Source organism: Phycodurus eques, chromosome 15 (genome assembly GCF_024500275.1).
Source record: "Phycodurus eques isolate BA_2022a chromosome 15, UOR_Pequ_1.1, whole genome shotgun sequence".
NCBI lineage: Eukaryota > Metazoa > Chordata > Actinopteri > Syngnathiformes > Syngnathidae > Phycodurus > Phycodurus eques.
In genome coordinates this window covers 18012094-18029286 of record NC_084539.1, presented here as the reverse complement: position 1 = coordinate 18029286, position 17193 = coordinate 18012094, and the positions used below count along the sequence as shown (strand labels likewise).

Here is a 17193-nt window from a genome sequence, read left to right as displayed (position 1 = left end):
TGAAAACAGGCTCCTTAAAGAGTTGCCCCTGAAGCAAAGACAATATCAGAGAGGTGGCGCGAGCCAGAGGGTGCGACACTCCATCCTGGCTGCTCGCGCTCCTGGCACTATCTCAAAGGCATCGTTTATTTAGACTTGAGCACCAGTGAAGAGATTTATCACCTTCAAACAATAGCGACGCTCTCAACATTTAACTCCGCGGCTACTCAGCACTTTTTCACACCGACACGTTCGGTCAGCGGGTTCACGGACGGACATTGTAATTACAGGATTTTTTGCTTTTTTTTTTTTTTTTTTTTTTGTTTTTTTCGATTTGACCGCCACAGTTACTGAGAAGGGGAATCACATTAGTCAGATCAGGGCTTCGCAAACATTTTGAGTCCAAAAACCTGCTTAACAAGGACTTCCTCATAATCCTAACACCAAATAAAATAACGACCATCAGGAACCAAGCCATCGGAATTAAAAAGTAGCTTATTTTTGAGGGGGAAAAAAAGTCAATGTTACGATAAATTCATATTTTTAGAGAAAAGAAAGCTGTAATGCTGTGGAAAATAAGTTTTATTTTTTCATGAAAAAAAGGCGGAATCATTACAAGAGCAAAGAGGTATTTTGTCTGGGTAAGAAGGTTGTAAACTGACGAAAATAGCCGAATTTGTTTTCCAGAGGAGCCCTCACAAATGTCAATGAAATGCAATTGGAATGAAAGTGCTGCCTATTTTCAAGAAAGTCTTACTGTGACACTAAATTCATAGTTTAACTTTAAAAAAGTTGTAACGTTATGAGACCGAAGTCGTATTTTTACAAGAACGAAGACGTATTTTGTCCGGATAAAAAGTTGCAATCTTACGACAATGACATTAGATTTTTCCAAAGCCCCTCTAATTTTCCTAACGTCACTTAAATAAGAGTCACCACATGTTCCCCTAAATACCGCACAAATTAAAACTTACCTATTTTTAAGAAAAAAAAGTTATGTTGCCAAAGATTCATATTTTAGGAGAAAAAAAGATGTCATTCTATGAGAATAAAGTCTTATTTTTCAAGCAAAAAGTCTGTATAAAAGGTCATAATTTTACAAGAATAATATGATATTAAATTGAACAAGGGGGGAAAAGTCATATTTTACTGAAAAACTACAGAAAAAATCATCTTCATTTTTGTAATGTTACATGTTATGTCTTTTATTCTGGAAAAGTCTTTATTATCTACAAAAAAAAAGGGGGGGGGGCCATATTCTAAAAAACACATTTTTTGCAATAAAAAGAAGAAGGCCAGAAGAGACGAATCTACACAGGAAGTTACCTGAAGTAAGCACACTCACATTAACGCAGTAAGACTTGAACAACAACGTTGCAATACTTTTGTCCCACGTCCCCACACAATTTGTCATTTATCAAGATGAAGGTAGATTCCAACATTTGTTGTTCACTGAGCACCCAGGACTAATTTAGTACATTTGGATAAACTCGTACGGTGGCCTGTAGAGGTCAAGATAAACAACTCTAATCCAGACAAATTTGTTATCTATCTTTCGTGTCTCACTGTGCAAACGCATTAGGCTGTTTGCATGGAAAATAAGCAACAGGATGGCTCGTGTTTTCATTTCCCCGCTTGTACTGAGAGCTCGAAGACTGCCGAGCCCTGGAAAGTTCATTCAAAAAGCCTGGGAACTACTTTTGAAGTATGATAATATTATTTCCCTTTTACAGTGCCAAATTTTATATTTTACTTTTGCCGAGGTACAGTATATGAATATCTCATTTGTCATTATCTTGAGACAAATCGAACGTGTGAAGGAGTATGAAAGCAACAGTTTAAAAATAAATAAATCAAATCCCCAGAAAGCTAAAGAGAAATAATAAGTAATAAACAAATATTATAACATCTAATATAGTAAAAACAGTAGTCATAATATTAAAAGAAAAGATTGTTTTTGTAGTACTGTCTCATGAAAAGAATTTCGCAAAATGACAACTATTTTTGCAATAGCCTGACGTTATTCTCATATTATTTTCATTTCAGTGAAGACCCAATATATCTTTTTTTAACTAATTTGAAAATACTTCTTGTCTGTCCAGGGGTGGTGAAACCGGGCGGTCTGGGGGGTACATCCCCCCCCCCCCCCCCCCACCACCACCACCACCACCACACACACATACACTTCCAGTAGATGGCTGACGGTTCATATATAAAATTAAAATAAAGATAAATAAATAAATGATTTATAATCAACCTGTGTCCACTTTTTGTGACATTTTTGTTAGCTGGTTTGTCGTGACTTTTTATCTAATTGTAAAATATGTACCCTGACTCAATAATGGTTTGGAAACACTGCACTATAAAGTGGATGGACTTAATTCATTGGTCGCACTTCGAAAACAATGTGTTATTGTTGTTGTGATTTCAATGAGCGAACGTCAAAATTCTCCACACAAACCTGAAAAAGCAGCAGTTATTTTAACAAAGGTATGTGTTTATGCTCGTAATATTTAAACCTCATTCTCATAAAATTTTCTTTTGCTCTTGCAAACTTAATGCAAACATATTTTTTTCTTTTCACCGAGGCCTTCATAATCTTCTGTCAAGCCATACCTATTCATAATCCTTCTTTTCTTTCTTAGTAATATAGAATGATTATTTCCATTTGAACCTCAATGCATATTTTCAGCAGGAGCTGCCAGTAGCACTTCGCAAGTAAAGTAGTGAGCCTGCGTACATTTGGTCGAGCAGACAATAGATTTCTCCCGTGAAAGCCTAATTTGTGCCTGAGCACCACGCTGAGTTTATTTCTTCATCCTGCACACTTCCAACAGGCTATTAGATGACTGGGGACTGCGTGTTGGCAGTCGTATGTCTGGAACAACAATATCAACATACAAAGGAGCTCTCTGTATTACACATGCTGGAACAAAGGGCTTTAGCCGAGATCTGTCAAGCATCCGCACGCTGCGCCTTCAAAGCTCTTTTCATGGCCAATTCTCACTATCGCGACAACCTCTGCATTCACTCTTCCATCGTTTTCCCCTCTTCTCTTGTTCTAATGAAAGCAGAGGCAGAATAAAATAATCCCTCTTCCGCCTCCCCCGCGCTCTGTCTTCCCGCGGCTTAGTCGATATGTTGAATTTCGACACACGTGCGCGGCCAGATAATGCAAATGTTTCTATAAATAGGGGCAATAGTGCTGACAAGTGCGATAGCTCGGTGTGATTCTCTCATACGCACACACGCACAGTGCTTCATCGTAGCGATAGCACCCGAGTAGCATATAAACACTTGAGCTGCAAAGCAAACACATTATAGATATGTGCTATAGGAAGCTCGAATCAAGGACTTTCCCGCACAAGGCACAAACACGTCTTAAACAAACAGCACAAAGCCCGCCGAGGATTCGACAGCTCACGCGACGAGGGGCCAATTGCGTGTTAGACAACAAGAGCACGTGTGCAGCATCAGTGTGCGTTGAGCCGCACTTAAAAAAAAAGAAAGTAATTCATGTTACGACACAAATTTCTATGACGGGTCATTTCAAATCAAGTGAATCTGGCACATGAAGTAGAGTGGTACCTTGACTTACGGGGTTCATTCGTGCCGTCACCCAGCTCATGACTCAATTTACTTGTACAGTGGACCCCCGCATACTCGCAGTTCGGCACCCCCAGATTCTACTATTTAAGGATTCCCACTCGTTGGCAGTTTATCCCTACTTACTTGAGAATTTTTTGGGTTAGAAAAAAATAAGAATTATGATGGCCGTCAAGTATCCTCGGATTTCCACTATTCGCGGTCCGGACCGGTCCTTATTCCCTGCGAATAGCGGGGTCCACTGTAAATCATATTAATTTAATCAATTATATATTAATTTAATCAATTTAATCAAAAAAAATATTTGTTTTGTAAGTGTTTTTGCATTGCAAAAACAAAAAAGTGAACGTAAAGAAAAAAAATTGTTCCATAAAGTGTAAGTATTGTACTGTACATCCCGCTCACCTTCCAGCTCATGATGGATGACATCCGACAGGTTGGGCTCGTCGCCCCACCAGAAGATCCACAGCTCCTTGGCGTCAGGCTTGATCTTGCGGCGCCACACGCACAGCAGGTTGGCCTGCACGCAGCGCATGAAGCTGCGCAGGACCGGGTCGTCCTGGGCGGGCGCCGAGATCACCGGACCGTACTCGCCGCCCCCGCGGAAGTTGTAGCAGCGCCATTTGATGCCCGTCAAATCCGCCTGATAGGGAGAGAGGGAGAAATTATGACAAAGCCATTAATTCAGCATTCGTTATCATTCATTAGCAACTGAAGGCATTCATCTTTTTCAAGTTGTTATATACTGTAAGGGTCATACGATGAATTAATTGCATTTTACGGATCTCAATGTGCCCGGAAACTCACTAACTTTGGTAAGCGAAGAAAAAGTGGAAGGTCTTAGACTGGCCAAGTCAATCACCGGACCTTAACCAAATAGAGGATGCATTTTACCTCCTGAAGAGGAGACTGAAGGGAGAAACCCCCAGAAACAAACAAGAACTGAAAGAGGCTGCAGTGAAGGCCTGGCATTTCAAATGAAGAATGCAACAGTCTGGGGAAATCAATGGGTCGCAGGCTTGATGCAGTTATTGCAAGTAAGGGTTATGCCACCAAATAGTAAATGTTATTCACTTTCAGTTAAGTGAATCATGTCTGTTCCAATACTTTTGCTCACTTGAAAAGTGTGTGGCTTCAAACAAAAGGTGCTCTGTCCAGAGTTGTTCAACACATCTAAATGTAAATACCGTGAAATGAAAGCTGGAATTCTGAACTTTTGTCTCTATTCATCTTTTGATCTGAAACCCAAATGTCTTCAGTATACAACAAAAACAAAGGAATTGACGTTGCCATTCCGTTACTTTTGGAGGGGACTGTACTTTAGTGTAGAATGTGAGGATGGTGACACCAAGTAAACAAAAATAACACCTGCACCTCACCTGCATATTTTGTCTTGGTATTATGCAGAAAGCTTTAAAATATGTTTTTTGTTTATCACGGGGGGTTCTGGAACATAACCGCCGCAATGAAGGAGGGACTACTGTACTCCTTTCCGAACATGGTTAGAATTTACATTTCTTCATCTCCGTAAAACCAGTTGTTTTTACTGCTGTTAGTTTGCTAGTTACTCAGTTCAAAAATATGCAGGAGGTCTATGATTTGTGCAATTTCGTAAAATCGTTCACTTGCTGGAGGTCTTTTATCTTTGACTGCCGTTCTAGTGTATTTATTTTCCTAGACGCAGGATGATATAAAGCAAGCACTAAGCATGAATCAATAACGTGACTGCGGCGAGGCTTTTACACTGCAATAGCACTGTTGTGTTTCACGTAAAAGGAAAAAAAAAAACATCTAATGCGATCAATAACTCCTTGGAGGACATCCAATTACGTTTGCCTACTTCCTGTTCAAATTCACATGTGCGCGCAATGTCTTGCTGTAAAGGGACAAAGAAGCGCTGAGACCACTGGACCGGACACAACACACGGTTTGTCCACGGAATAACATATGGTACATTGGATATAAGAAGATAGCTACTTCAAGCAACAGATCGCGTTTAAGGATGCGATGTTTGAGCATATTTGGAATCTTCCACTATAAATGTGACTTCTGTGTGCTCATTTAAGTGTGTACGTGTGCCCATGTCAGATCCCTGGTACGTGTCTTTAACATGTCTCAGAAGATTTGAGACTTCAATTTACAGACTCAGAGTGATAAAGAGGTGAAAGTGTTGTTTTTTTCATGTTACACATCCGATTCATTTAAAAAATGTTTCACTAAAATTGTGGAGAAAACAAAAAACACATTTGATATGAAAAATATGATTCATGGGATATGGGTAATTATATTTTCATCAGCATGGGTACACGAAGACAGTGAACCTCATTCATAGCGGGGGATACGTTGCAGACCCGCCCACGATATGTGAAAATTTGTGATAGAGAGAGACCAAATAATTGTTTTTACATACAGTTTTATCCCCCCCCCCCCCACACACACACACACAATTTATTCATCTATCCATCCATTTTCCGTACCGCTTCTCCTAACTAGGGTCGCGGGCGAGCTGGAGCCTATCCCAGCTGACTCTGGCGGGGAACATTGTGAACTGTTCCCCAGGCAATTGCAGGGCCCACACACTTTAAACACATTTAAATGTATTACAACTTATTGTATTTTAATTACAATATAAACTAAGGGTGTAACGGTTCATCTTAGTATCAAGAATCGTGTTTGCCAATTTGATTCAAGGATGATATTGGTTCATTTATAACGATTCGATCCGAAACGATTCAGTGGCTGGAAATCAATTCAGTAAGTCAGCTCACATCTAACTGGAGACGCCGAAATTCCGTATCCGCTATTTTGACCAAGTTTCCAAATGGCTTTCTATGAAAATCACATCTCAGGGAAACTCCACTTCCCAAGAATTGCAGCCACCCACAGACTTGAATGAGTCACGCCTAATGGGCGGTCGTGGCCATTATTCGCCCAGTATGCACGGGGGCGTGTCAGGAGTCATCACAGAAGAATCGCAGCACCTTGAAAAGAAGACTTACGCACAAACCAGAAAATATAGTTTCATAGGGCATCCAGACTGCCAGAAAATACAAAGAATAAGAAAGACTACTATTAGTTGTAGTAGTAGTAGCAGTAGAGGAAGAAATAGAAGAAGCTCGGCAAGATGTTAGCTTAACTTTGCGGTGGCAAATTGTCCTTGTCATTTTTATTGTGGTGAACGACATCACACGATAATTACTCAGGCTAATCTTTAAGAGAGATGCGACAATCGGGCTTTTGGGGAATTTCACTAGAACGGGGAGATTCGAGGGGTGAATTAATCCCGATCATCGGTATGCATGTACCCCGCTTAACTGTGTCCAAAAGGCCATCCAAATGCTGCAAGACAACGCTCCACACGAGCCACAATGCACTGCAGCGTCTTGCTTGCACACAGCTGCATGCCGAGTGCAGCCGTAATTACAAACGAGTCCCTTCTATAATGACAGTGCGTGTAATGGGAGGTATAAACATTGGTGCTGCGATAAGCCCTGCCCTAAGATTAGCCACGACAAGGGTCAAGGTTTCTGCGTTTCCCAAACCCAATGCAAAAAAAAAAAAGAAAGAGCGAGAGAGAGAGAGAGAGAGAGAGAGAGAGAGAGAGAGAGACATCAATTTGCACTGTTTCCTCGTCACTTCCAGTCGGTGTCAAAAGTCCTTCCGCTGTTTGACACTGCCGTCTCTTGCTACTGGATCCGTGTCGTGCGCCGACACTAGCGCAGAAGGCAAAATGTACAAACTTCCTTTCTGTGTGGTGTGTCGCCAAATCCCGCTGAGCGCTAGTGGAGGACAACTTACAGAGCTCAGTGACATGACGTGCAACATATGCGACGATGGTGATGTGCACGCCATACTGGATCATGTCAACAGACACGTCAGGAGGAAGACGTGCACTCACTCGCCTATTTACCTGTCACGCCTACATAACGTTTTATTTAAGCTTTTTTTTTGCTAGCCCTGCTGCAAATAGCGGGAAAAAAAGGTACAGTGTTGCTATGAGATCCGAGTGACCCGACTGACGAGCTGGTCGAGTTACGAGCCGTCGTTCAGCCGATTTTGTATTTTTTGCTTTGACTTGCAGGCAAAAATTGAGATACGAGCGCTATACGTTGGCAGTGAACTCAACTCACTTCACAACAAGCAGCAAATGAACAGATATAGAACAATTCTTTGGAAAAGAGGCTTTAAGCTGTTTAATGCCACTCCTAATTGAAATTTACTCTCAGTTTAAACATAAAACAGAGAATGATGCTTGGTGCATTTGAAACAACCACATAACTGCCTTGAAGTCCACTAGCTTATTGCTAAGCCGCGTTCTAACACTACCATCGATGTGGTAGTGTTAGAACGCCTTAAGTAACTGACATTTGAAAACAAAGTGTGGCGCGACAAATGTAGACAGACAATATAACAATACTTACAGGTAAATATTCTTGATCCTCTGCACATGAATAGCTCATATTACTGCAGTTACTGGGTCACTTACATCAATTGTAAAAGTCTTCTTCGCTTGTGTCTGCATGACTGCGTTATTCTCCCGTGTTGACCAAGTCGCGCACACCAGAAGGAGCCGGAAAATAATGCCAACACGTTGACCCCAGACTTAATATTCCTATTTCCATTTATTTCCTATGGGAAATTTTGCCTTGGAATCCAAACTAATGGGCGGTCCTGGGCACTAGATTACAATGAGACGTGTTCCTAATGTTCTGTCCCGTTGGATTTCTGATCCCTTTCCTGCTCGTGTACTTAGACTCTTTTTGTGCAAATTATTCATTGTATGTGGCGCTATAATAGCATACAATACAGAATAGTAACACCTCGTCTATTCTATTATTCAGCGTCTGAGATTTCTCATCACGCTATTCTGATACTATCAGCGTGTTATCGTAATGCATTTACTAAATTCACACTTTAAACACGAGAGTGAAAGCGGAGGGAAAAACCCCCGTCGACCCTGCAAATTCAATTATCTGCCGTTCAATCGGCGCATTTAGTGAGAAATCAGCGCCGCAATCTGCCACGCAAACAAGAACAACCTTTTATCGTCACGGCTTTAATGGTACGGCTGTTGATCGCCATGAGGTGGATTTAAGAGAAGAGTAAAGCACAGGTGCAGTGACACCTCACTCACCACCCGAGGATTCAAGGATGATTATGAGATTAAGTCATCGGATATGTTGTGTTTGTTCAGCTTTAGTTCCAAAATACCTTTAATAAAGCATAATATTCCTACAACATGCTCTTTAAGGCTTCTTTGTTTTTAAGTGATTTTGACAAACAAATGATCCTTCTGTCCTAATTAAAGAAAGACTAGCTTTAAAAGATGTATATACTGTTTATATTAGTGTTTCTCAAACCTTTTACACCAAGTACCACCTAAAAAATACTTAGTTGTCCAAGTACCGCCATCATGACAACATTAAATTACAGTAATGTAGTAAGGAAGTGGTAATTGAAAAGGTTTTATTCCTAAGAGGTATATTCAATATTATTTTAAGTCATTGTAATGAATAAATATATGAACATTTTAAAAATGTACATAATTATTCAATTACAATGTGTTGCACATAAAAGCTTCATTTAAATTGTACCTAATTAAATGTTGAAAAACAAGCAGTTCTGAAAGCTTCCATGCAAATGTATTGAACTTAAAAGTTAAATATAACTGAACTGGACCTGTCAAATCTACTATACTAGATTTAAAAAAAAAAAAAAAAAAAAAAAAAAAAAAAAAAAAAGTTTACCCCATTGTTATATTATTTACCGTTTGAACATGTAATTTAGTTATTAGTTCGCTTTAATTGAGTTATTCTTTCCTGCACTACTTGAGGGCGTGTGCACTTTGAAAATGACTGGACCGTACAAAACAGCTCTCAAACTTTCAATATACTGGACAGCACCATCTTACCACTCACATACAGCAAATATAAAAAGAAAATGACTTTGATCAACTTCCTTTTTATGCCAAGCTGTTCCCCATGGTTGCGTTCTTCTTGTTGAACACAATCACAACATGAAGTTGATCCAGCATCAGCCTAATTATTTTGTGTTGAACAAACAAAATATAATTGCGTGGAACATGAAAATATTAACAATAGCTTTATTGTTAATATTTTCATGTTGTTCCTTTTCAGTGAAGTGCAAGAGTCAACTGTGCTTTGGCAGCAACACATATGTTGTATTCTACAATTCTAAATATCACTCAAATAATAATGAGAATTTTGTTTCGAATATCTTCACTTCGATTATATTGTTTATAAAAGAAAAGGCATCTGATAAACAACTACAATCACCACCAAATGATCCCTCTTCCTAATGTGCCTACATTTTGTCTTTAAAGGGGACAAAATATTTTATTTTGTGGGGAGTGAGTGCATGTCTCATTTTTCAGGCATTTTTCACTTTTAAATAAAGGCCCCAAAAAAATTTTAAGGATAAAAGATTTTGTCACCACAGCTTTATCCAGAATTGCACCAAAATCGATTGAACCCTTCAAATGTTTCATTGAAATTGGCTAAATTGTTAATGTTGTATTTCTGATCTATCGTTTATCTGTCAAAATAGCAGCGATGGCAACCGGCTCGCAAGTCACACAGGGAAAAGACATCTCACTTTAGGTTCTCTCTGAATCACCAGCAAAAAGCAACGAGGTCAAGGAAAAGGAAACAGTTTGTTTTCGTCTCTCTATCAATAAAACCTTCACTCTTCTGAGCCTCTTGTTCACTAGGTTCAATTTAGCCTAACCCTAACCCGCAAGACCCAAAAACAAGAGCGTTCCCTTCCACCACTCAAGCGGTGACCTTCCTCTCACCTCTATCATCTTTCACCATCTCCGCTCTCATCTCTCGGCGCTCTCTTACCGTCACCCAAAGCCTTTTAGGAGTGTCTAAAGAACCCTCCCACAAACCCCACTTCAGTCATCTTACTAATGAGTGAAAAGGAAACAAAGAAAGACAACAACTGCATTCCTACACATTTCTCACATTTGATATGAATACTTTTATTTTGTACATTCAACAGACGACGTGAACATGGGCGATAACGTTTCAGACGCAACCGCAATAGGTGAAAAGCTGTGAAATCTGTATCAATTCTGTATTGTAGTTTAATTATAATTTCATATCATCTTTTGTTTTAGTGAAAGCAGACCGTGTTCCTGTCGCTCTCTGATATTGTATTATCACTGCTGTGGGACAAAGCAAGATGTCTGCGGTTGAGGGGGAGCCAGTTGCATGAGGCAGATGATAACTGCCTGTTCGTGTGCGTACATACAGGATACGACCTCGCCTAAGGAGAAATAGACAGACACATCAGGTTGTATTTCAACTGTCTCCTTGCATGTGAGTTTTTATTCAATTGCATCTCATTATTCTCAAAGTGCTTAGCCGAAATTCCCATCACTAATTCGGCGAGATGAGGGATCAAGTCCGCGGATTCTACAAGACAGCCTTCGCCGATGCCGGTCGCAATAAAGCGGGTCGACGGGATCTTGAGGTTAGCAGCAACGAAGAAGCAATCAGAGTGTATTCAATGTGGCTTTTTTTCTCTATTTGAAGTGTTAATTTAGGTTACTTTTAAATTAATCTTAAGGGTTCCTTCAAGAGATTGTAGTACTAGCACGCTCACCTGTTAATATTTTATATTCACAAAGAATAATACCATTTCAGTGTAATTTTACAGTTTTGTGAACATTTTGGACTTGTCTGTTTTTGAAATAAATTTGTTTTTGAGTAGTCCGGTGTTGCGATTAAATGACAATGAAAGCTTGATTTTACCCAAATTAGCCACTTAATTGCTTAATATATATTAACTTGGAATACGCTTAATAGAAAAAAAAATGATTAGCTTTGACCTGGAACCACACGTAAAACAATAAAAAACATAAAACAATTTTAACTATTTTTTCTCAGTTCACCAAAAAATTGAGTTGTCTGCTTTTGAATTGAACTCTTCAATTCAAAATTCAAACAGCAATGAACAGACTAAAAATGTACAAAAAATGAGCTTGAATGCCACAACAGGGCAAGTAACCCAGACAATTGCTTAGGGTCCCAAAATGAAGGGGGCGCAGAGAGACGGCTGACATCGGCCCATATCAATGACAAAACAATGGCACTGCTTTCGACAATGTGACAGCAACATGTCTGGAATCTCCCACATAGGGCCCCTTACTAGCTGTTGCTGGCTGGTGGCTAGGAGGGACCCCGTCCAGATCAACGACACAACCGAAAACCACCGTAGACAGTGCAATGACAAGTGGGGGTTCGGGAATCTCCCTAATGGCGCCCCCCTACTAGCAGGCTTGTTTATTTTATGCAGGATTTCTTTGTGTCAATTATTTAATAATGCGTCTTTGCTTATCTACCATCCTTGTTTTGTTGTTGTTGTTTTGGGGGTGCTTCCATTGTCCCAGGGGTCCAGAAACTTCCCTATTTCGTCTTATGTAATTTCTGAAAGTCTGACATTTGTAAGTGTTGTGAACCCAATTTTACGCATTTTCAAACGTCTTTTAAAATCTATAGTGTTCTTGTTCCGTCATATCGGAGCAATCCTGAAATTTCTACAATTGATTGAATAAGATATGATGTGACATCGCATTTCACGTGTCACATTAGCTGAAGCAAGTATCGTGGTTCAGATATCAGTCAAAATAGCGTTCTTGCGCGTGACATGAAGCAAAAAGAACTATTGTGGACATTACGACCAGTAGAAAGGTGAGGAAAGTTGACCAAAAAAAAAATTTTTAAAGAACATTTCAAAACCGGGAACTGTCGAAGCTCTAAAATTGAACTGAAATGCCATCGAGCCTGAGGCTGAGCCACCACAAGCAGGCATGTGTGGATTTCAATAAAAGTCAATAGGCCTAGATATAGTTGAGATATAAAATTTGAGTGTTATTAACCCAGCTTCAAGTAAAAATTCCCTGATAACTGGCATGACATACACTGTATGACCACAAGCACCAGCTCAGATATCAGTAAGAATCAATATGGTTCTTGCTGGGACAAATTTAGGACTGATAGAAAGGTGTCATTACCTTATCATTACCTTTTAAAAGGTGCATTCCTACTTACGGGGACCGGCACACCAATACAACTAACATATTAGAAGCTGTGATTTGATTGTGACGAATCGAATAAATCTGACATCCCTGCTTGTGTCCAGCATTTCTAGCGTTCTCCCGCTCCTCTCGTGTAGAGTTGTACAGGTGAGGCAAGGCGAGCATACAAAAATGCAGCTTGGACGCACATACCTCGGGTCAAAAATGAGCAACATGATCATGAAGTATATCGCCACCATGTGTTTGGTTCCGTGCGATTGACTCCGTGATTTTCTTCCTCCGGGTCATACGCAAAATAATTTGAGAATGATTCCGCTCGTGTTGTCTGTCAGCAGCAATTAAAGTCACTAGTCGCTGAAAAATAGTCGCTAAATAGTTTGGAAAGGTGGCTAAAAATATACGTTGCTTTTGTAAACTAGCTCCTCTCTGTTTGCAGGCATGTGAAAGTGAATTGAAGAGATTTGTTTCTTAATACATTATACGTTTGAAGATAATTGCTGAAAACGTACAAAGACTGACAACTATGAATATATAACGTTCAACTGTGTTTCACCATTTCAGTTTTCCAGATTTTGTTGGACTGTAGCTAAATAAAATCTTTCTATTTCCGTGGTTCAAACATGTCGGGATGAGTACGTATGAGAATGATGTGTGGTATTTGATTGACAGTTGAGTTGGGCGTGGTTTAAGCCCATTCAGCAGACACACCCACTAACCCGTTTGAGAGTGGAGACAATAGCATGATTTTTGACCATAATGAAGCCTCATTTTATATACTTGGAGATTTTATTTTAAATCATTCAAATTTGACGAGGTCGCTTACAACACTCTTCTCTGTGGTCTGTCAAATTTAGAAGACATTTATTTTCACTTTATAGGGACCTGAGGATCCATTCTATTAAATACGTTATGAATATTTAGGTTGAAACATTAAAAAAAAAATAATAATCATTCCCATGACATTTAGAGGTGCTCGTGGTAGTTGAATTAGCATAAGGATTATAAGGGGTCCTTGGAAAATGTCTCCCCTGTAAATTCTCTAAAATGTTGATGAACCCCTGCATTTTTACAATACAATGTTCCAGATATCAATAGTGTAATAGTAAAATATTGGACAGAAATATATAAAAAAAAAAAAAAGAAAAGAAAATGACGTCACGACTATAGCAGGAGCCTAGGAGCAAAAGAAAACGGGTCATTTTATTCTCATCGCATTAAACGTCTCAATTACTTTATGAAATGTATTCTCATCCACTTCAAACTGTGTGTGTTTAAAAGTCAGAGAAAAAGAATATTACGTTTAACAAGGCACGCTGGTAGCTTTTCGCGGTCTTGTATAAATTGCAGCTAATGCGCACAGAGGGCAGCTCCATCAAAGCTGACGCACACTCTGCAAGCACGACATCGAAGAGCAATGACATTTTTTTCTCTCTCTCTCTCTCTCTCTCTCTCTCTCTCTCTCTCTCTCTCTCACACACACACACACACACACACACACACACACAACGCTTTGTAGAGCCTCACGAGCTGATGGGCTGACAAAGGAGGCCCTTTAGGCAATTGAGAGACGGCTTGTATCAGCAGTTTTACCTCGTCGGGCACAAGTGAGACACTTGTTCTGGCCGGGTGGCATCGCTTTCTCATCAACTTCCAATCTGCTGAGACGCTTGACGAGCTGCCAATATTGGGGCTCGCCTCACGTGTCTCGCGGTACACTTTTGTGATATGTTATCTCCAGCAGGCCATTATGGAACACGCTCGCTTTGACTTCATGTCATAGAGCAAGGAGAAGAGGTTGATGTAATGTTGGATAGGTGAATTAATTTAACTACAATGGTGCCTTGGGAAAAGAGTTTTCATTCCATGAGCCTGATCGCAACGCAAAACATTTGTATCTCAAATTATCTTTCCGCATTGAAATGAATGGAAATGGCCCTAATCCGTTCCAGCCTTACCCCCATCCAAAAAAAAAAACATTTTTGTAATGTGTTTACTGATACAAAAAATAGCACTCTACAACACTGTACTTTATGAAAAGATACAGTAAAGATATAATGAGCTAGAATGTAAAGAATTAAACAGTTTTTGCCACATTCGATGGACATTGTGCTGCTTCTTCTGCACCCTAGCCACAAGAATATACGTGAAGACAGTAATATTAGTTGTTCTTCACAGAGGATAAAGAATATGGATATGAAACCTTTGCAAGTAAAGGCGCAAAATTGGGCGAACAATGAATGGCTCATATGTCAAACATTCCTAAGTTGGGTCACTTCTATCTCGAGGCAGGCACCACTGTATTTTTAAGTTTTATTAGAATATTTTTTTATGAAAATGCAAACACTACTGGTTTGTCTACTGATAACACTTTTCCAGCAAAGTGCAGTTTATGTAACAGTAGCACTACTGTACGTGCTGGTCTCTCATAATGTGGGGTACAGTAATTATATGTATGGCTATTTGCAGGAGCCCTGCCACAAATTGAGAAACAACATAAGTAATTGACACCCGCCTCAAACAATTTCATCACGGTGGTACTTTTTATACCAACTACCACCATCATGACCAATATTAAAATACAGTAGGCCTAAATGTTCTTCCAAAACAAAGCAGGGGTTTGATTTGTAAACAGTATATTTAATTAACAAATGTGTACTTCAATAAATGTTTGAAAACAAACATTTAAACAGATGAAATTCGAAGGTTAAATACAACCTAACTGTACAGTACATGATTGAAAAAAAGTTGTTGCCGCAAGTTGTAACATTATGCACAGTTTGAACATGATTCTTTCGCGTACAAATAGAGGGAGCCCGTATCCCACTAGTGGTACTGTAGCACACTTTGAGAATCGCCGTCAATAGAGACAAAGATGATAACAAACCAGCGGTGGAAAAGAGCAGGCGACAACTCCCCCTTCATCAATTAACCCGCTGAAATCAAATTAACCCAGTCGGAGTCGCACTCCCCTCGGGCGTCTTACAACGCAAATGAAGAGCAATGCGCATTACTGCACTGGTGAAGGAGCGCAGGTACCGACCCAAAAGCGGCAAACAGGTGCGGAGGGACGGGGGGGAGGGAGACGATTGGTAGCAAAGCGGCTCGAGGGGCCGCAGGCACTAAACAGATGCTTTTCCTCCGCTTTGTGCCGCCACCTCCGCCCAAGCCCATAAAACAAGGCAGCGTCATTTGATCTGTGCTGTGCTGCAGCATGCAGCCCTGGGAGGTGAGCGAGCCAAGTGACCTAATTAGAGCAGCGACAGTCCCCGGGGATGAGTGACAGATAGAGCTGCCAATCACACGGCGGCGAGCCAAAGTCAGAGCCGCCACTCCTCACCTGACACAAAGAGGCGGGCGGCGGGAGGCCGTAAGACACCAACGAGGCCGGTCGGACACAAATAAGGGCTCACAAAGCCTCCGCGTCCAACTGCTGTCAAAGCATCGCGGGGCGGTCTGAAACGGGTGAATCCTGCTTAGCCTAAATAATTAAGGCGCAAATAAATAAACCAGTCGGCCTCACTAGTGTCTGTGACTTAATTAAGTGTGACGAGCCGCGCAGAAATGAAGTCAAGACAAAGACTCGCAGAAAAGCCACGGAAGACACAGAAGCACAAAAACAGTTGCTAAGCAACATACAACAGCTGCAAGATTTTTCACTCTTGCAAACAAAGGAAAAGATGAAGCAAGAACAAAATATTCTTTGTGTCTATTTTTGTAATGCTTTTCGCATCTTAAACTCGCGGCTCTGTTCTTTCGTTTGATATATTCTATACTCAGATGATTTGGATGTTGGAATATTAGCTAATTTGCTTGGCCAACTTTTCTTTCTTTTTTTTTAAAGAGACTGCTGTGGGGAAGATAATAATTAGTAATTGGGTGATATTCATAAGGTCTTTAGGGTTTCATCTTTATTGGAGGTGCAACAAAGGCTGAGAGCGCATTCAACCGGTCCAGGCAACCAATTAACAGTTACATGACTAACAACAATATCACAGTTAAAACACTAATAACAATACTACTCTCTTCTTACAAAGATGATTAGAGTGCCAGACTTTGTTCATCTTGTCAGAAAGATACTGTGACAATATGAATGCACATCAGCTTTGTATAAAAACACATTTAAAAAACGGACCATTTAGGATTATATTAAGGTTGTTTCTAACTGGTAGATGGCGGCAGCAAACGTCAGAACATCCGGCCATCATCAATTCACACTGATTTCCTTGCAGTAGAAGGACAATATCATATCGACCCCAAAAAATTGTGAATGAGCAGGGATAAACCGGCAATAATAATTTTCGGGGTTGGTTACACCTAAAAAAAAAAAAAAAAAAAAAAGAAAAGAAGAAAAAGGACAAAATTAATAACAGAATTGGGGGGGGGGAATTGAAAAGTGAAAAAAATCTGTGGCTAGATGAATCCACAGGTGCCAAACCGTGACTATGCGGAGGTCCACTGTACATTTGTGTTGTGTCTTTAAGTGTGTGCTGTCTATCTCTCCTCGTAGCTCACTCTACTTATTGTGAAGTGAGTTGAATTGCGTT

At 40.1% G+C, this 17193-nt stretch overlaps 1 protein-coding gene across 3 annotated transcripts in view; it reads right to left on the bottom strand.

Annotated features, from left to right (window-relative positions):
- The window catches only part of LOC133413994 (mediator of RNA polymerase II transcription subunit 13-like), a 100075-nt gene that overhangs the window by 67528 nt on the left and 15354 nt on the right, over positions 1-17193 (bottom strand). For all 3 annotated transcript variants that reach the window (XM_061698988.1, XM_061698991.1, XM_061698992.1), the window contains exon 2: positions 3991-4228. In XM_061698988.1, the coding sequence (XP_061554972.1) occupies positions 3991-4228 (238 nt within the window). The remainder of the gene's footprint in view (positions 1-3990; positions 4229-17193) is intronic.